This window comes from Ictalurus punctatus, chromosome 5 (genome assembly GCF_001660625.3).
Source record: "Ictalurus punctatus breed USDA103 chromosome 5, Coco_2.0, whole genome shotgun sequence".
NCBI classification, from domain to species: Eukaryota; Metazoa; Chordata; class Actinopteri; order Siluriformes; family Ictaluridae; genus Ictalurus; species Ictalurus punctatus.
The window spans coordinates 24190686-24212400 of NC_030420.2; the positions used below are offsets into that span (position 1 = coordinate 24190686).

A 21715-nucleotide genomic window follows, 5' to 3' on the forward strand; every position below is an offset into this window, starting at 1 on the left:
GATCTAGATGTGTGCATCTAGTTGAACTTGTTACCCTTTTATAGATACAGTTGCAATCAAAATGATTCAACCCCCATTGCAAATCAGGTTTATTGTCAAAATTGACAGACTTTCAGCTGTTTGCAGTGAACGAGTCAAACAAAAGTAATCGAAATAGTTCCACACAACGGATGTTTCAGGGAGTTGAATAATTTTAAATCATTTTTAAACTGGAGACTTCATTATTAGTTGCATTTTCAGTTGAAGTCGGGGAAACCACTTGAAGCATTCGTTGTGTTGAACTATTTCAATTGCTTTTGTGTGATTTGTTCGTTGTAAACAGCTGAAAGTCTGTCAATTTTGACAACTAACCTGATTTGCGATGGGGGTACAACTGTAGTTGTAACTGAAATCTTTTTTAATGGTGAAACGAACGAGTGCCTGCAATACGTTTGAGTTAATCATGGTCTATACATAGTAACATAAAAAGGTAGATTAACTGTATTTGTTTTATCTAATTAACACATGTTTATCATTGCTTACTAGTACTGTTACTAACACATTACTAACGTGTTTCTAATGACTTAAAGGGGCACATTGAAAATCCAAGACTACAGTTTCTGACAATGTTTTGCACATTTGCATGATAAAATCACGCAACATTATACACTGGAAACAGTTCATTTGATCCTGCTTAGCTTCACTGGAAAATGCATGATCTTAAATAGCATGGGTACTCAAATGATAGGACAGCAAAGCTCATTTTATTAAACCAGGCACAATATAAACACTGCTTAATCAGGTTGCAGTAGCTTTTTTCGTGTGGCAGTGAAGTGCACATAAACTGCAAACGTATCTGCTTTTGCCCTCCATGCCACTAGAAATATGTACAAATCCACCACGCAGACACTCCTGTATAACAACAAAAGCACACTTCTTTAGTACTTAAGTTGTTTGTGTCGTTGGGGATGACGTCATTCACTATGCGATCTGACAAGCCCACACAGCTCTGAAAATATAACTTTAAGTAATCTCATCCTGCTCTGTCCATAGGATACGAAGCTTTCAATGTATTTTGTGCACTTTTCTGGCCACAGTTTTCAGTTTTGAAGGTTGAAATCTGATTGGCTTGCGGTGAAAGAAACTTTTCAACACATTAACACCGTTGTTGGGCGTTGTTTTTTTTTTGGAACACAATGTTATCATTGGATTATTGAAGTTAATGGAATCCTGTCTTTAAAAGTTATTATATAGTTTTTTGGTGAGGCACTTAGTTGTAAATGATATTCTTGTGTGTTTGCCAAGGAGCTGTGAGAAAAGTTATGCTATTAGTCATCTTCCCAGTCAGTCAAATTGCTTCTTTGGCCACGCTTTATTGACATAATGTACCAGAATCTTTAGCAAAGCTAGAGATGTGATTTGTTAGACTAGACTTTTTTATACACTAGCTTTTAGTTACACTTAAACTGTAGTTCAGGTCATCAATAAAATCTATTCAGTCTCTACTACTGGTAAAAGCTTATTCAATAACAGAGCTTTAGAAACACAAAGATTTTTAAACATTTCATTTCTGCACATCTGATTCGTAAACTGTACTGACAAGGACTTTAAAACAAAAGTATTTTTATAAAGTGTACCCAGCATTTCATTTTTGTGTGTGTACTTTGGCCCAGATATTCAGAATACATTGTATTCCTGCAGCATGTCAGCTCTGTCCTCTGGCATTCAGTTTGTTGTTTAACAGCTCACATGTCGAAAAATTCAGCTTGCAACCAATAACACACAGCATGTTTGGTTCATTTCCTGCACTTGTGTCAAATCAGGGTTAAATCATGTTCTCACTGCCATCAATCCAGTAGAGAATTCTTGGAAAAAGCTCAAGAACACAGCGCTCTCACATGCTTGGTTATTTTAGTGAACATTTAAGTGTGATTGTTGTGCTTAACCTGCCCAAATGAAGCACACATCTGTCTTTATAGGAATCTGTATAGATAGACATGCTGCTGTAAAGCCTTTTGAGAACTATGCGCTAACCTTTCCCTGTTCTACATCCCAGTTCTCTGAGGGGAAGCCCTCTCACAGAGGTGTGAGAGCACTGTTAGGTGCCTCTCTGTGCTTTTCAAACTGTTTCCATGCCCCTGTGTTTCATGTGCAGAGAGGAAACCAGCTCAGCGTACTAAAGAACAGACATGGTATGCAATTCCGTCCCAGTCCAGCATACTCTGCAAGTCAACTCGCCATCAATCACCTCCAAGGCCTTAAGTGACACAAGCGGGGAAATTGGACCTCCTTTCAACAAGCCAATCAGAATCCCCTTCAATTACCTGACATTTCATTAATCTCTATCAAAGTCGCGCTAACCGCATCCAGCACTACCGGGCCTTCAGTAAGCCCTGGAGGCCATTATTAAATTTGCCTGTATCATTGTAAAGGAAATGGCAAAAGCCTTGGACTTAAAGGGCACCCAGCATCTGTCTCTTTAAGACCGAAATCAGCTAAATTAAAAGTGCACAGTTGGACATAGGAACAACAAACCATGTCTATGCCCTTTACAACAGGGCTTGATCAATTCTTAATGTGGCCAGCCAAACATTTTCCAACACTTACTGCCCTTTAAAATAACACTAGGTAACTAGTGTGGAAAACATTTGCACACATTGGCATTTTGTCACTACATTTGAACACCATATCCATGATATCCAAGTCCATTCTGCAACAATTCTGCTATAATGGATTATACTGTATATTAACAGAGCTCATATTATGCCATTGCGTTGTTTTTTTTTTTCTTTCTTCTTCAAAATGTGCACTTATGGCATAATGTCATAAATACACATATATCCTATATACAGAGACCCACAAGCTAAAGTGCATATGTACACTACATTCATTCCCTCCATGATTTTTGCAATCGCAAAAATTAGCGCAAAATCAAGCAAACTCCACAGTATTCTGAGAAGCTTGCAATTTTTCAAAATGAATGCAGGTTCTCCACAGATTTGGGACAAGACATGTCATGTGACGTCATTATAATATGCATTCAGCAAAACCCCTCTTCGATTCATGTGTGTCGAACATGAGTACAGCTAAAAGATCCCATTTATCAACAAATATCACCGTGAAAGACCGTGCAAAACAATTTCATGCAATTGCAATTTCACCCGTTCAAGTTGTTTTCCACAAAAAAAACAACAACGTAAAAAAAAACAAGTTGTTCAAGATTCATCGAAAAAATTTTCAAAAGATTTTTGGGTGCAACAATTACAAAAAAAACTCGAAGCGGAATCCCGTACGAGCTGTACATTGATACCTTAAACTTATTCAGTAAGTACAGCGAGTCTAATAGGTCTGTAGCTATGAGAGTAAAGAATTTAAGTACTGACCCACAGATGACTCCTGTGAGTTTAAGTTAACAAAAATTCTAATAGCAACATTAAAAATCATTAGCTGTAACTATGTAACAGGCGAGTGCTACAACTCGGATTTTCAGTAACTGCTTTATCCTTTATTCTCGGTCATGGTGGATCCTAAGCCTATCCCAAGAATAAGGTGTGAGGCATGAATGCAAGGCAAGGCAACGCAACATGCACACACATTTACACACTCATTCACACCTAAAGGGAATTTAGCATAGTTAATCCACCTACCAGCAAGTTTTTTTTTTGGAGGTCGGAAGACACCCACATGGTGAGAATATGCAAGACTGATAATTTTTTTTATATATACAGTGAGGGAAAAAAGTATTTGATCCCCTGCTGATTTTGTACGTTTGCCCACTGACAAAGAAATGATCAGTCTATAATTTTAATGGTAGATTTATTTGAACAGTGAGAGACAGAATAAGAACAAGAAAATCCAGAAAAACGCACGTCAAAAATGTTATAAATTGATTTGCATTTTAATGAGGGAAATAAGTATTTGACCCCTCTGCAAAACATGACTTAGTACTTGGTTTAAAAACCCTTGTTGGCAATCACAGAGGTCAGACGTTTCTTGTAGTTGGCCACCAGGTTTGCACACATCTCAGGAGGGATTTTGTCCCACTCCTCTTTGCAGATCTTCTCCAAATCATTAAGGTTTCGAGGCTGACGTTTGGCAACTCGAACCTTCAGCTCCCTCCACAGATTTTCTATGGGATTAAGGTCTGGAGACTGGCTAGGCCACTCCAGGACCTTAATGTGCTTCTTCTTGAGCCACTCCTTTGTTGCCTTGGCCGTGTGTTTTGGGTCATTGTCATGCTGGAATACCCATCCACGACCCATTTTCAATGCCCTGTCTGAGGGAAGGAGGTTCTCACCCAAGATTTTACGGTACATGGCCCCGTCCATCGTCCCTTTGATGCGGTGAAGTTGTCCTGTCCCCTTAGCAGAAAAACACCCCCAAAGCATAATGTTTCCACCTCCATGTTTGACGGTGGGGATGGTGTTCCAGGAGTCATAGGCAGCATTCCTCCTCCTCCAAACACGGCGAGTTGAGTTGATGCCAAAGAGCTCCATTTTGGTCTCATCTGACCTCAACACTTTCACCCAGTTGTCCTCTGAATCATTCAGATGTTCATTGGCAGTCTTCAGACGGGCATGTATATGTGCTTTCTTGAGCAGCGGACCTTGCGCGTGCTGCAGGATTTCAGTCCTTCACGGCGTAGTGTGTTACCAATTGTTTTCTTGGTGACTATGGTCCCAGCTGCCTTGAGATCATTGACAAGATCCTCCCGTGTAGTTCTGGGCTGATTCCTCACTGTTCTCATGATCAATGCAACTCCACGAGGTGAGATCTTGCATGGAGCCCCAGGCCGAAGGAGATTGACAGTTCTTTTGTGCTTCTTCCATTTGCGAATAATCGCACCAACTGTTGTCCCCTTCTCACCAAGCTGCTTGGCAATGGTCTTGTAGCCCATTCCAGACTTGTGTAGGTCTACAGTCTTGTCCCTGACATCCTTGGAGAGCTCTTTGGTCTTGGCCATGGTGGAGAGTTTGGAAACTGATTGATTGATTGCTTCTGTGGACAGGTGTCTTTTATACAGGTAACAAACTGATATTAGGAGCACTCCCTTTAAGAGTGTGCTCCTAATCTCAGCTCGTTACCTGTATAAAAGGAACCTGGGAGCCAAAAATCTTTCTGATTGAGAGGGGGTCAAATACTTTTTTCCCTCATTAAAATGCAAATTAATTTATAAAATTTTTGACATGCTTTTTTCTGGATTTTTTTGTTGTTATTCTGTCTCTCACTGTTCAAATACAACTACCATTAAAGTTATAGACTGATCATTTCTTTGTCAGTGGGCAAACGTACAAAATCAGCAGGGGATCAAATACTTTTTTCCCCCACTGTATAAAAACTAAAACCGGATCTGACTTGTGACTGAAGACACTAAAGGAGTGTCAATCTCACCCAGCAAGCATGAAATGGTAGAAAGGTCATGTATCCTCAAAAAATGTGAAGGCAGCTAATTGGTTAAGGGACTAATATGGTGTTTGTCTTTCGCTGTCTGTCTGGTTGGTTTCTATAAGATGCAACTCTGTAAGAGTGTAACTCAATCAGTATTCAGGGGTTATTCCCATGGAGCTTTGTTTTATTAAAATTTCTCTGTTGCACCATCTTACCAGCATGTTGTTGTGCCACTGGTTTTGTGTGTGAGTGTTATCAGGTAATAACAGCAGAGATTTGGCAGTGTTTTTAAATAGCAGAAGCCCCTTAGTGTGTTATTAACTGTGTGATGAGCTGTTACTAAACTGCTGACTGACTTTCCAGTCTCAGAGTCTCTGGGCTGCTCTTACATGCAGAGAGGAATAACGAACGTTAGGTGGGCAGAGAAAGAGGTAAAGGGTTGGGCTGAGTTTCCATCTTTCCACATACACTTAATGAATTCCTTAGAATTTAATATGGAACAATTTGTATTTGTTAGTCGCTAAACGTGTTAGAAAGTACAACTACAAATGCTTATCAGTTTAGCTACTGAAATGTTGAGACCTGTCTATGTGATATGATTACTGATGAGCAACTTTGCTTATCGTTATTCAATCCACTGATGTCTGTGAAGTGGCCAAGTTGAGTTTTGCAAGCATCTTCTCTGATTAAAATGGGGAGAGAGGGCATCAAAATGCTCGTTCTCCTCACTGCTTAATCAATATACCACTGACAAGTGAGAGAAACAGAGAGAGAGAGCGAGAGCGAAAGAGAGAGAGTGAGATACCACTGACAACTGAAAGCACGGAGGAGAGAGAACCCTCAAGAAAATAGTTTGCCATCTGCAATTGCGGCCTGGGGCTAAAAACGAAACTTGCATGTGAATATATTTTTTAGGGAGTATGATCGAGATTGACAGAGAGAGTGGGGCTGTAAATTGAGTGTCAGAGATCTTACTGCATCTGGTAAAAAAAAAAAAAAAAAAGGAGAGATAGAGACAGTGAGTGAGAGAGGGGGAAAGGGAGGAAGAAAAACGGGATGAAAGAAATTAAACCTGGGAGCTGTAACGGCGTAATAATGTTGGGTGCTGTGAGAGGTTCCCCGTCTGGACTTTTGTTGCTTTCAGAAATTATTTATAACTCTGTGGGGAGGGAGAGAAACTAATAACCTATATTAAAAAGGCTGTCTTTCTCTCAATTGCGTTTATAGTCCGAGCTTCATGGGACTCAGACAACATCTATAAAATTGCTGCCTGTTTCATTCTGACTGAAGATTTAAACACAGTGGAGAAAAAAAATGAGTCAAGGCTGAAGATATTAAAGGAGCAAATGTATGAGGATAATACGTACATATCGCTTTTTTCCCTCATAGGATTTTACATATATGCAGGTGTGTGCACTTTCAGCTTGGAATTGTCTCTTTAGTATGTTTTCCCCTCCAAATATGCCCTCAGTCCCTGGTTTGCCCCAACATTCATAGATATAGAGGCTCAGTAGGGGGTATATCCCAGGGAAACCATTTCTCCCTCGCCACTTCCTCTTATTTGTGAGATGTCCTTTCAAGTAAGAAAGTTCTAAAGTTCAGTCTTCGGTCTACAAAAACAGCACATGATTCGGTATCATGTAGTGTCCAGATGGGCCTCATCTCCTGTCTTCTCTCTGTTCTGTCATTTTTTTAAAAAAGGTAGGAGGCAGAAGTCAGAGCTTGAGCAAGGAGCTCTGACCAACGCTGCGAAATCAAACGCAAAGCAACCTCTTCTCTTGTGTTTGAACAAGACAAAAAATCTCTAAGCATGACACATTCTCTCTCTCTCTCTCTCTCTCTCCCTCCCTTTCTTATTCTTTCACTTAGTTTCAAGAGGCAGCTCTTTGTTCTGGGTATTTTTTTTTTCTTTAAGTCTGAAAGCAATGTTAAAAGAAGGAGACAGAAACGAGAAAGAGAAATAGGAAGATAATATTGAATGCGTCGGTTGATTGCAGAGGGACGATGTTTTGTCAGAATCAGCTGCCAAAACTGTCACTCAGTGTCCAAATAAATCACCACAAATGGCATTAAAGAGCATTCGGTGATATCTTCTTCAAATACAGCTATAAGGCTTCATTTCAAATTGGCCTCTTATATTAACAAAAGTCATTAGGAGGTCACGCTAACCCCTACCCCACCTCATATCTTTCTGAAATAGAGATTTCTCCACTTCAAGGACGACAGTGACAATTGAGGTCGTGAGCAGCGCAGGAAGTGACAGCTGAATGGGGGAGACAGAGAGAGAGAAAGGTTTTGATTGCAGCAAATCGATCTCTAATCACCCTGTGCTCAGCGCTTTTATCCCCGAGCTGTCTGCTGGGCTTAAGAGCATTCAGGGGTATATTTACATGCTGTGGTCTGGAGGGTCAATGTCTGACTCCCTTTCTCCCTCTCACATTCATTCCCACTTTTCTGATTGTCACAATGTGGCACTGTTATCCTCTATGCTGGTCAACTCACACATCAAACAGCCCACCACCCTAACAGCTTTGATGCTGATTGCCCACTCCAGCCACCTCTCATCAGGAGAGAGAAGGGGTTCTTTTTATTCAGCCAGCTTGACCTGGGTGGATGTTTTTCAGTTTTTCTATTTTTCTTTTTCTTTCCTTTCTGAGTATCACCTTGCTCACACACCTCTGTCCTTGGTGATGTGTCCTTGGTGACTGCATCAGCCTCTTATCCTCTTATCTGAGGGTCAGCTTGGAGGAAAATCACCTGGTGGAAGAGAATGGAAGCCCGTACAAAGGGTTAGAGGGGGACAGTTCTATCTGATCAATGCTATTTGAATAGACAGAGCGCTCAGATTCTGGAGTAGTGGTATGTTTAATGGAGCTCAGCACTCCGCAGCTGAAGGTGCTCCTTGACATATAGAGTTGTGCTGGCACTCTTGCCCTAGAACAGAGTGCGAAAGAAGCGCTACATGCCCCCGTCTTGGCTCAACCTTTTCATGGGCAGAAAGGGTCTGTAAGGACCATAAGCCCTGTTGCTTTTAGAGCACAATCTGTGCCCTTGAGAAACTGACAGAGAATAATAGAAGTTGACTGCCTTTCAAGCTCAATAGTCTAGTATAGTGTGTATAAGTCCGGTTTACATTCAACACTAGTGACAACTACAGCTGTTCCGTGTCACCAAGTATGACTTGCTACAATGAACTGACACTAAGTTATTTAAAGGTAAAAGAAACTATTAGCCCAGTCAAAAAGCCTCTTTCATATCAAACTGAGCTGGGATGATAAAGAAAGAAAGCGAAAGACAAAGGGGTGATGTTGTCTTATAGGTCAAGCTTTAGTTCTCTTCCTTTTCTTGTTTCAGTCAGACACAGGAACATGCTACATTGTAGCATTTTCTTATCGGTGTTCAGAAGGCTACTTGAATCCTACATAAGCCATACATCATTGTGTACAGATGGTGGTAGGTAACACATATTTAAGGATGGAATGCATATAAGATTCCAGAATATTTGAAACCTGCTTTGGTTTTGCCATTGCTGAAAGGAGATCCAGATAATTTACTATTGCTCTATTTCCAAGCTGCCCGCAATGTCTAAAATAATTGAATCCTTGCTTAGCGATCAATTGAAACCCCCTTTTTAAATTAGCAATAATATCCTGACCACTTTTCAGTCTGGCTATCGGAAAAAATGTCACAGAACTGTAACTGCTGCCTGTAAAGTGGTTAATGATATTATAAATGCCCTTGATTGTAAAAACCCTGTGCTTCTCATTAAAGCTTTAAGCTGTACGTTAAAGCTGAAGTTCCACAAGGTTCAATTTTGGGGCCCTGCGATTCTCTTTATATATTAATGATGTAGACAATAATATCTCCGACGCTGATTTGAATTTATATGCTGATGACACTATTATCTGTTGCTCGGCCCGATCTCCAGCTGAGGCAATCTCAGATCTTCAGAAAGCCTTTGCAAGTGTCCAGCAAAATGTGATGGAAAAAACAAAGTGCATAGTGTTCGATGCATCTTACCTCTATCCCCTAAATATACACCTTGTAGACAAATTCAAGTTCAAGTTCAAGTGGCTTTAATGTCATTTCAACCATATACAGCTGGTACAGTACACAGTGAAACGAAACAACATTCCTCCAGGACCATGGTGCTACATAAAACAACACACTAACCACATAAGACGACACAGAACTAAATAAGATCTACACATTTTTTTTTACATAAAGTGCTCGTGCAAATGTGTGCTAACAACACAGGACAGTACACTACTACTAAAACAGGACAGTAGGCACAGTAAGTGACAGTGTAGCACCGATCAGTACACAGTTCTAGTGTGGAAGTGTCCGATATAACAGGTAGTGCAAAAGATAGGTGCCAAAGAGTAACAATATCATTTAAAAATGGTATAAATGTGAACATAACATGTTTTGACTTAGTCTTCAGCAAATTAGGTTATACCAAATAATACCAGACATAGCAGTTATTATGGTAGCAACCAGGAAAAATGTATAAATAGTGACAATAAATTAAATACTATATTTTTTATAAATACAGTAGCAGCAAAAATGCAACAGAGTCAATGCAGGAATGTGCAAATAGTAAAGCAAAGAGACTAGTAAATATTTGGGTTTTGTATTGGACAATGATCTTTTGTTTCAATCTTCACATTGAACAAAAGGAAAAAAATAACAGTAACATAAATCCCTCTCTATAACACTATTAAATAATGGTAACTACAGACGTCTGTGTATTTCCACTGGCCCTGTAGTGACACGTGTTTCTTACTTAATATTTATAATATTAATATGTGTATGGAAATGCTATGACAGAATTATAAGACAGAGGTATATTATTTTATAGCTTTAATTTGATAATTTGCACATTTTTAATTAAAATCTGAGACACTGTCAAGACACTATTAAGATAGAGTTATGTATACTTTCTCTGACACTAAATTAAATTGACTTTGGTTTTAATGTTTGGCATGTCAGTAGTGCAACTCTGATATACCAAGAATAATTTGAGTTATAAAGTCAGTTGCCTTGACATAAATGTTGTTCAAATTGGCAAAATCAGTCTTTATGACAGCTTACGCCTGTGAGAATAGTCATTCCTATGTTTCTCTTCGGTAACATCTTTATTGTGGTTAGGGTCACTGTGGATCTTTAGTCTGTCCTGCTAACACTGAACATGAGGCAGGAATACACCCAGGATGGGGCACAATCCATTGAAAGGCACCATGCACACACACATTCACACACTCATTGTATAAGAATGTATAAGAGTAATCCATGATAAAAATGTCATGTATGTATATGCCATATATCATGAAGTGATTGTGTCGTGGAGTATTATAATCTCTGTCATTAAGTAAAGTGTCGTCTACCACAACATCTGTGTCATAGTGGTTAGCACGTTTGCCTCACATATCTTGGGTTGGGAGTTTGATTCCTGCCTCCGCGCTGTGTGCGCAGAGTTTGCATGTTCTTCCCGTGCTTTGGGGGTTCCCTCCGGGTACTCTGGTTTCTTCCCCCAGTCCAAAGACATATGCTGTAGGCTGATTGGTATCTCTAAATTGTCCGTAGTGTGTGAATGGGTGTGTGAGTGTGTGTGATTGTGCTCTGCAATAGGTTGGTACCCCATCCAGGGGGTCCCCCACCTTGTGTAATGAGTCAGCTTGGATAGGCTCTAGGCTCCCCATGACCCCATATATAGGATATGTGGTACAGAAAATGGATGGATGGATGGATTTTTGTACTGAACTCTGCAAACTATACATTCTACACATTCAGTTAGATGATACAAATCAATATTTGAGGCGACAAAGCCAGAGAAGATTGAATTTCATACATTTTCCTTGACCGTTATCATTAATCATCACAGCCTGGCTCATTAAAAAGAGGTGCCAGTTTAGCTGACCTAATCAACCTTTTAAAAGCTGGGCTTAATGGAGGAAAGGTGGCCTTTTTTTTTTGCTGAATTTGGTTTGTTCAAGTTCTCCCTCTCATATCTCAGTAACTGCATTACATCAGACACCTTTTCATGTCTTATCTTCCTGAATTAAAAGTGGCAAGACGGCCACTAAAGGAAAGCTACATAATCTGGGTAACCTTCAGAATTCATTAGATTTACACTGTTTGTCAAAGACTTCTCCTCTTTTGATGCAATTTACATATTTATCAGAGCTGATCATAATATGACGTCTTGAATTTTCTATTTCTCAGCGGCAGGAGGTAATGTGGCGACTGTGGCACTCTCAGTTGAGAAATGTGCTGAGCTGGCTGTCTTCGCCAAGGGTGTGGACATAAATCTTCCCTTCTCTCACCCTCTCTCTCTCTGTCTCTTTCTCTACATGTCTCCCTGTCGGTCTTTAATTTCTCTCCTAATGGAAACAGGGAGCTCCTTATCTGAGCAGGAGTAACTGGGTTGTTGACGTCTCTTATGATTTGGCGCTGCACTGGCCTCTCTGCAGAGTAATCTGCTAGCAAGGATTCCTAGGCCCATCACTCCTTTAGCACCAATAAAGAGGGCGATATATGGAGCGAAGGCAGTTAGGAGTCCCTTCAGAGGAGTCGGCTCATGACCGCTGTTTAATGGCCTAATTGGGAGTATGTGTCTTCCACATAGTATAGCATAACACATCGTCTGGGTAGCTCTTCATAACTCAAACACACCATTTTCAGCTTTAGCTCAATTTTTTTCTTCATTTGAGGTCCTTGAGATCCTTGCAGGGGAAGAGAGGGAGAGAGGACGAGGGGGAGAGCGGGATTGGTTGGGGAAGAATCCATACATTAAGGCATCACGTTGACTGTCGGAAGCTAAAGCAAAACAGAGTGTAACAAAACCACTGAAGCAGCAAAAAAAGAACAGAAAAAAAAAGCTCAGCTGGCGGCCGAAGCACATTTTTCTTGTTTTATAAGCTCTTTCTTCCTCTTGACCAGGCAAAAGGAGGTAAACAGTGAGATGTGTGTGGTACTAGGGCCCCCTGCTGATATCCAGCTCCACCTGCAGGCCACAAACTGCCAGTTCAGTCAGCTGAGGCAGGTTGATATGCCAGTAGAGGTACATTCTGACCACCATGTATAGATAGAGAAGTAGAATGAGACAGACCCAGCACGCAAATCTTGGCAGCATTAAGAGATTAAATGCAGATCACTATACTTTGCCCATAACACAGACTTAATATTCAGCAGATCTAGTAGGACTTCTGTAGGAATGGTACGAGGGAGCTCAAGGCAAAATTTTGAAAACTGTTAATTTTATAGCACTTACACACACGTCCACACACTCACATTGCAAGGCTGACTCCATCACTGCTTTGTTTGAGTTTAAGTACGTAGTGCTTGCCTCCAGCACCTTCACAGCTATCATTTCATTGTTTTACATCCGCTGCTGGCATGTCCCAGTGGGCCGGGGCCAAGGTGTAATTTAGAACTGATGGAATTTCACAGGCAAGTGAGCGGCAGGGCCTGGGCAAAAAAAAAAAAAAAAAAAAAAACAACAACAAAAAAAAACCCTTCTCTCATGTTCATGGCAAATGGGCTGGGCCTCTCCGCCGAGACTCCTGAATGGCAAAGCCATTCATCTCACTGAAGGGCAGAGAGAGAGGGAGAAGAGGGCTCTGCTTTCATTTTCCTTTAAAAATGGAATAATGGTTTATATTTACGGCTCCGGTGTCAATGACGCACTCCCGTGTTTTTTTTTTTCTGGGTGCGGAGAAAGCAGAGCTGGGGCATGTGTGTTGCTAAATAGGGTTTGCTACTGCTGAGCACACACTTGGCTGGGATCAATACGATATTAAGCTTGTGTACATAGCAATGAGTTGCATAATCACTGAAGTCATTTAGGACAAGAGAGGAAGGAGTGCCCAAACAATACAGCGGATATGATATATTATTGACCAGCTATTCAATTTAAAACAGTCCAGTATATAGTATATAGTATATACACTACGTGTGCCTATATGCAAATAAACATGTGCCTGTATGTGTCATTTAAAATAACAAATAATCAGCAAGTAACCGTAATTTGGCTCACTGGGTCTCAGCGGCACAGCAGTGTGATACAGTGTCATAGTGACAGCGATGACAATAATTATCCCATAGCTCATCTGAGATCAGATCCTCAGTCCCGTTCCCCAAATCACTGCTGGCATAATGCATTAGCCCACACTTGTTTTTACAGTTCCTGATATATGTGTACATTATTCAGGAACCCTGATGAATAATGCATAGTGGTATTTTAGCTTCATTCATACTCAGGTTGACCTCTAACACTGCCATGGCATCGGTCACAATATCCTGTGTGTGTGTGTGTGTGTGTGTATGGGGTTGCATCTGTGTGTTTTGAAGTGAGCGTCAGAGTCAGTGAATGTATGGAAATGTGTGTAGAAGGGGTGGAATTTTCTTTCACATCCTGCATGCTGGCCCGAGACACATCTACACACACGTCTCCACACACCGTGCCTCCTTTCTAGAGTTGTGCAGCACGCTTCGCGGACTAGAATATTATTCCTGCCTCAAATGTAATCATCCATACTGAATAGGAGACAAAGAGCTGGGGATGTAGTTTAGCATGTCTGCCAATATGATAAAGCTTTCCTCTGCAGCTCCTTGTGTGTGTGCAGGCATGCGGGAGTGTGAGTGTGAGCATAACTATTGTGTTATTTGCCATTGGTCATTATAACATTCTCCCGTTTGCATTGGAGGGATTTTTTTTTTGTAGCGAGGGTTTTTGTGCTTTCCCCAGCCCGTCCTATAGCTGATAAGCAGATGATTGTGACTGCTGCATGAATTCCTGGGTTTGTAACAATGAAATCGTGAAGCATCAGGTAGAAAAATGAGCTCACCTCACCATGGGTGGAAGCATATCAGCATTTTAAAAAGGACTTTTTGTTGAGCATCTGCTCCCTACTGCTTTATTAGGCTGGATAGCATTCTATGCTGGGTATACACCAAGTCCCTGTTGCAGAGGTACCTGGTTCCTTTTACGCATTAAAATTCATATATAAAACAGGCAAGGTGAGGATAGGGATACAAAAACGCATGAACGGAATACCGAGGGGAAAAGAACTCTGGCCCATTATTGCATCCAGAGGGCGAGGGCCACCAGAAATTTAATTTGAGCCATCACAGAAGCGTCTTTTCCTTGGTTTGATGGGGACACTGGATCACCATGCCGTCTCTTTCTTTTTGTCTTTTTCTCTCTAGCTCTCTCTATCGAATCATTTCAAACACAGATCTGTGTAACAGATCCCAACTAACAAACCTTGGGTTTTATTTTTAATTGAGCTCATTTGTTATATAACTAGTGTATAACTGATTTGGTTGGTTAGGCTCTGTTTGCTCTCAGTTGTTATTTTCATGGTGGAAAATATACACACCTGCACTGATGAGGGTGGAGTAGTACAACTAGGTGGGAACATTCAAAATCTGCCACTGCAATGGTAATTTCAAGCCCACTTTCAAATTTTCAAATTCCATTACCATCTGCCAGGACCAGGACCCCCCCAAAACTGTATGTTTTGTCCTTATAACCCAGTTTTTTGGATGCGCTCTATTGTATGTCAAAACATTACTTTCAACCGATGAACTGAATTATATTATTTTAACAAATAAGAACAAACTCAGTTGTAGTGATAAAGAACATCCTATATTTAAACATATTACTAAAAAAAATAACCAACAGAACTAATCAAATGCCAGACTCACCAAATTCATTGTCTTAATAGAGACAACAAATTATCCAGTATAAACATTATTCCTTAGGCAGTCTCACATATAAGTGAAAGAAATGACTGTAATTCGGCGAGTATTTCAAAATAGGTTTCTAAACCCAGCTCGGCTTTTGAAGCAGAACCTTTGTTTCGGTTTATATAAATCGCACGCATTTATGTATTTATTTAGCTAAGGGCAGCTCTTTGGACCAGAGAGAGCTAGGTCAGAAAGAAAAGGGTTGTTTTTGATTTCATTTACACTTTCAGGTCTGATTTGTGAGGTGACGAAAGTTGATGATGAAAACAGAATGTTTAAAGAAAAATGGACAGAGATGTATGAGTTTATTCCTCCCACTTTACATTAAAAACAGCTGTGTTCAGGCTATCGGTTCAGACGAGAGGTGTGCATTGCAACAAGAAAAATATGGGAGCGGGCAGTTTTTACTTTAATACAGGTGGTCTGATATGAAGTTTGTGGGACAGCGAATGGCCACGTTGCTTGCACGGTATTTAACACATTCATTCATACATTTTCAGTTACTACTTTATTCTGGCTTTGAATATTCAATTTGATTCATAGTGGTGTAAATTAGCCTAATGACATGTTTATATTTTGGGAAATAGAGCCGAATAATGCTGTCATTTAACATTGTGAACAAGTAGAGTGATTAATACAGGGGGGTCGGGATATAAATAAATTGTCATATGCACACATCTTTATTTCATGGAGTCCATGCTGATAGTCTAAACTGGTAACTGGTTATAGTGATTTTAATTAATCATTAATGGTACAGCATCATTCAGTCATGTTAGTTGCTTAGCCAGACTTTTGTTAAAAAAGGAATGTTCTGTAGTTGGACCTTTAGAAATGTAACATGCCACAATTACAAACAATGACAATTCTGCCTTAAGACATATGGCTTCTAACTGCACACATACCTCCTGAGACTAAACTCTGCCCGTGTGTGTGTGTGTGTGTGTGTTGCAGCTAACCTGAGCCCAGAACGAGAGAAACGTGTGGTTTTCCTCACAGCACGTGTTCACCCAGGAGAATCACCTGCTTCTTTCATCTGCCAGGGTAAGACCCTTGTCTCCTGGCCCACACACACACACACACACACACACACACACACACACAAAGTAGCTGACTATAATTTTCTTCTATCAGGCTGTGTTCTTTAATCTATGGGTCTGGGTCTTGTGAGGGTCAGTACTGGGATGGTTTGATGGGAAAAGTCTGAGCAGGTTTAAGGAACATCTGAGACAGAATGACCTTTAGCGGTCACTTAAATCTTCGGATACAAATCTTATAATATCACATATTGTACACACGCATGCATGTTTGTCCTTTACTAACCTTGTGAGGACCTTCCACTGACATAATTATTAATGTAGGTAATTAATGCTACACCTACACCTAAATCTACAACCTAAATCTAACCTTAACCTTAGTAAACAAAATGAAACCCGATGGCTCTTTTAGTTTATTTATTTATTTATTTAATTTAAATAAAAGCTTCAGTTTTCCTCATGGGAACCAGCAAATGTCCTGACAAGGTTAAGAAAGTCAGATACCATACCCCCCATCCCGCCCACCACTACCACACACACACACACACACACACACACACTAACTCTGTGAAGCTGCCCCTCTCAAGCACCACATTACACCATCAATCACAAATCCATGACAAAACTAATGGATGCAGTTTTTCCCACAATACAGACTTTCTTGACCTACTCTTTCTGTACACTTGTGTAATTACATCCTGTTAAACAGTGTTCTCATAAATACAAAAGAGACTAATTTTAAAGGCCTGAACATCTCTGACTTCGGAGGTTTCTGTGTGGGTAATTAGGAAGTTAAGCACTATCGTAATTTAGGAGAGGGCTGACACGGATAACGGTAGTCTGGTCACGATAATGCTTTCAAACCACCTGCCTTGCCACCTCAATGTGACTTTCAGACACACACACACACACACACGCGCGCGTGCGCACACACATACACACACACGCACGTGTGCACGCAGACACACACACACATGCCCACACACACACTCTCTCACACACACACACATACACACACAGATGTGCATGAATAAATCCAGGAAGTCCAAGCAATTAGACGGAGCACTGGTGTGGCCTCTACAGCTCCCTCTCTTTCTCTCTCTCTGTCTGACTCTCTCCTCCGTGCCACATTGACTCAATTAAAGAGCTTGTTATGCCTCCATTAGCGGTAATGAGCAGGACAGAATGGGCATGGGGAAGAGGAGAGGCATGGGGTCATTGCTCTTTCCCTCCCTCTTTCTCTCTCACTATCTACCTATCCCTCTCTCTTTGTGTGCCTCTTATTTACCTGTCAATTATTGCCACTCAGCGCAGGGCAAATGAAAACACGAGTGACTGCCAGCACTGACCCCCACCACCCAGCTCCGCCCTTCCTCTTTGTCAGCTCTTTGTCTGATCATAAACTGGATTCTCTCTGCCTTCTTGTGTTTCACCTAACGTACTTAGTATGACCTCTAGTTCTTAGCTGCTTAACTCTTAACTCGCTCTTTTCTGTTTTTCTTTCTAGATCCCTGTGTTTTTATCTTGCCTTTATTCATTCTATTCTGTTTGTATCGACTGAAGATGGATATCTCAGATTTCCTCTCTGATTTTATAATGGACCTGCCTATCCTTTTAATCAGCTTTCTGTCCTTTTTCCCGCTGGCACGAATGTCTTTGAAAGTTGAACTGTGTGTATGTGTGGAGATATACGGTATTTGTGTGTTGCACCTTAAATAGAATTCATGTGAATGTTATGCAGGAGGAAAAACAAAAAAAAAAAAAAAAGGAACTTTTTTCAGGTCTTCTAATTATAATGGTTGTCCCAATTCTAATGAACATGTTTAGTTTTAGTGAGAAGTAGTAACTATTTTATTTCTGTAACTTTTTTTAGTATTCATCTCTGAAGTGTGCATGTCTTTGTAGGTTTTATCGACTTCCTGGTGAGCCAGCACCCTGTGGCACAAGTCCTGCGTGATCATGTGGTCTTTAAAATCGTACCCATGCTCAACCCTGATGGTGTGTACCTGGGCAACTACAGGTGAGGAACTATAACCGCAGTCACAATATGGTGCAGTTCATGATACACATTCACATTTGGCATATACTGTAGATGTGATTCGTTTAATAAGCGGTGATGTAGAGTCACTCTGAATCTCCTGAACTTTCCAACTGCTTTTTAAACTTCACCATCTAGAAAGATCAGCTCAGTGCACGCTATCTGCATAAGCTGTGTTTTAGCAAGGGACTTGTGTGATTATGTGCTTATAAGAAAGGTTCTGTTCAGTGAACCCAGATCTCTGTGATGGATTAAGAGCTGGATAGTGCTGGTGCTGCCGTGGCGCTGAAGTATAAGAGTCAGGGTGTATGGGGCAGGAAGCAGTCTAATGCTGCTAGATGTGTGTGATGGGGGCTGGAGAGGAACAACTGCGTTATATGTCTGCAGATCTGGCACTTTTCTTTATTACTCTTGCATTCAAGTAAACTTGTATGTTACGTTTTTTATGATTCATACTTTGGATGGTGTGCGTGTATGCATGTGGGATCAGGCTGCGCTCTAGAAAGGGCTATTTACAATGATCTAAGAACAGCTTACCCTTGCCAAACGCCGACATTTTTCATAATAATAGACACTAGGAAGCAGATCCATCATCGTCCATCAACAGCACGGCAAAGCTAGCGAAATGTCCTGTGCTGCGTGAGCATGCTGCCAACATCCGTAGGAGTGACAGATATTTAAAGATGATATATCCAAACTTACACCAGAAGTCTGTATCAGGACGTTACTGTGAGCTCTGGAAGAACACACCCAACGCTAAGCTGGGCTGCAGTCACTCGGTCACTGCGAGTATCCTCTCTACTCTTCATTCCAAAATTGCCTTTTACTTAATGATGGTGGCTGCACTGAATACCAATAACCTGCTGTGTACTGTCACAGACCTAGAAAAAAGGGCATCACTGACTGCCATCTGGTGTCAGCCAGGCTGCACTGCAGAGGCACAGTGAGAGAGGCAGCGATTGACCCCTCTAAAGTGGTGACAGGGGGTCAAGTGGGGCTTAAACATGGCATAAATGAATAAGAGTTGATGAGGGAAGTATTGGTGCAGGATGAGTGACAGGTGAATCCCTCTCTCTTTTGCATACATTCTCACACTCCATCACACCTTTGCTGTCTCAGCAGTATGGCTGCATCTGGTGAGAGAGAGAGAGAGAGAGAGAGAGAGAGAGAGAGATATCAGATGCAGAGAGGAACACAGGATCAATCCTTGCTGACTAGGGGATTAGTGATGTTATGCAGGCTAGGGCACTGACTCAGATTGCCGCTCAAAGTCATGGATCCTCTACTTCAGCTCAATAGCACCCACTAAAGCCTTCACTGGGACATCTGTCACTCTGTCCCTCCATCTGTCTGCAACTTCTAGAGCAGCAGAGAAGTCTTCTATTGCCATGGGTCTGTTCATACCTGTTGGGCAGCATAGTGCCTAGCAGCCTGGCATACTTGTGTGGGTTTTTGCACTTGAGTGTTTTATATAGTTTTGAAACAGCAGGGTGTCTCTTTTACCTGGTATACATCAAAAACGAATGCTTGGCTCCCTCCTCTTCTCACTGTACACCTAGTTAGGTGCATTTATCCATAGTGTCCAATCTGGAAGTTAGCATCACCCTGGTTCTCTCAACAAAAAGCCAATAGGATTTTCCCATTGGCTTTTGGACTATTGCAGAAAATAAGCTCTGTGACCAATAAAAGTTAAACACGTTTTGTTCATCAAAATAATCTTCACAAACGAACACAACTTTCCGGAATTTTGAAGCCTAACTACAATCGGCAGAATTATAAACCTAAAATTAGACTATAAACGAACTACACCATGGTCACATGACTTCACCATCACCACCACTAAGTTTTATAGTACTACAAATTGGAAAAATAACACTACAATTGGGCAAGAGTGTGAGTATAAACACAATGAGGCTGTAGTAGAGGAGTTTTCCTGTTCAGTCTGATGATGTGTGATGATGCCCCATCTAACGTCTAATTGTTAGCAACCGCTTTTTTCAAGACACGTAAAAGCTTAACAAAATCACAAGTGAGGTATTACTGATGTATTTTATGTCATAGAATAAAATGTGAAAATATCTTACACTTATGTTAATCACAGACCTTATTTCCGGCATGTAATCAAAAACCCATTGACTTTGGGACCATGGAACCGGAAGTGCTAAAATGCTAACTAGTTTCTGGGATTAAGGACTCATTTTTGCAGCACTCTATTGGAGTTCTACAGAAATGGGAAAGAGAAATAACATATACTTTGTGTACGTTTTACAGTGTTGAGATTGACTAATGAAAGAAAACAGCTAGTTAAATATGCATATTTTTATGTAATCCTTGGAACCATGTAAACCTTACTTAAAATATTAATATAAGATTTTATGTGTGACAGTTGTTACCGCACTAGTAAATCTCACGCCAGTATTTTTTTTTTTTTCCCCAGAGTATAGAATATCTCACTCTTAGTACAGATATATCAGCTTGGATGAAGGATTACAAGCACAAACAGATACGGTTTCTAATTATCCTGGGGAGTTCCCCAGTCAATAAATAATCACCATCAAATTTGGTTTCTACAAATCAACAACCATCTTGCCTTTTCTTACCTTGCCCAGTCTTGCAGGTTTTCTCTGTATAATATTAGAATAATCAGACTGTGCCTTGACAGAATGTGCAACACAACTCTTCATCCATTCACTCATCATCTGACAGCTTGACTACTGCAACACTATACTGGCCATCTTGCACTTTTAAACTACCTGAGATTACTTGAAAGGTGATAGGACATCTGGTCTCCAATCAAACGAAGTCTAAACATTATGTCTCCCTTCATCTCATGATAGTAACTTCTTGTAGCTGTTTGCAACAAGTTACAGTGATGCATGATACTGACCTATAGAGTAATCAGAATAACTTGTCAGGGCTTACAAGTCTATAATTGTGATACCATAGAGGAGAAGTGTCATGATTTCGAGGCGGAGATGGATGCAAGTGCAGATAAAGAGTTTAATAACAATGAAAACAAACACAAAAGAAGCTATGAACACATGGCAAAACACTAAGGCAAAGAAAAACCATGAAATAAAGACCTTGAACCCTGTGACAGAAACGACAGCAGAGAAAGACAAACGCAACACAGTCAGTGTAATGCAAACTGTGGCTATAAATACCCGTAAGTGCTCGTTAACAAGAAATAAGTTCAGGTGGTCATGTGAAATGATGGTGTGGTGCAGTGGCTGCAGGGAACTGTAGTCCGGATTTCCCTCCGGGATATCCATGACAAGCAGACCAGCGTTCTTCATCCAGGAGACATGTATCTGGAACATGTATCTCTTCCACAAGCACCCAAAAATTGATGCAAAAATCTCTCAAGTGTGGAAATGTGTTTATGTCTATCAAGATGTGTTCTTTTCTATGTACGTGATTATCTTTTAATGTAAACAAATGTACCACATGTTTACTCAGCTGTATACTGTAATGATTTATAAACCTATCTGGTGTCACCCAGAGCAGGATGTTTTCCCTTTTG

At 40.6% G+C, this 21715-nt stretch overlaps 1 protein-coding gene across 1 annotated transcript in view; it reads left to right on the forward strand.

Moving 5' to 3' along the window:
* Positions 1-21715, forward strand: part of agbl4 (AGBL carboxypeptidase 4) — a 358369-nt gene that overhangs the window by 306419 nt on the left and 30235 nt on the right. Inside the window, exons 7-8 of the mRNA XM_017468435.3 lie at positions 16072-16161; positions 18060-18174. Of these exons, the coding sequence (XP_017323924.1) occupies positions 16072-16161; positions 18060-18174 (205 nt within the window). The remainder of the gene's footprint in view (positions 1-16071; positions 16162-18059; positions 18175-21715) is intronic.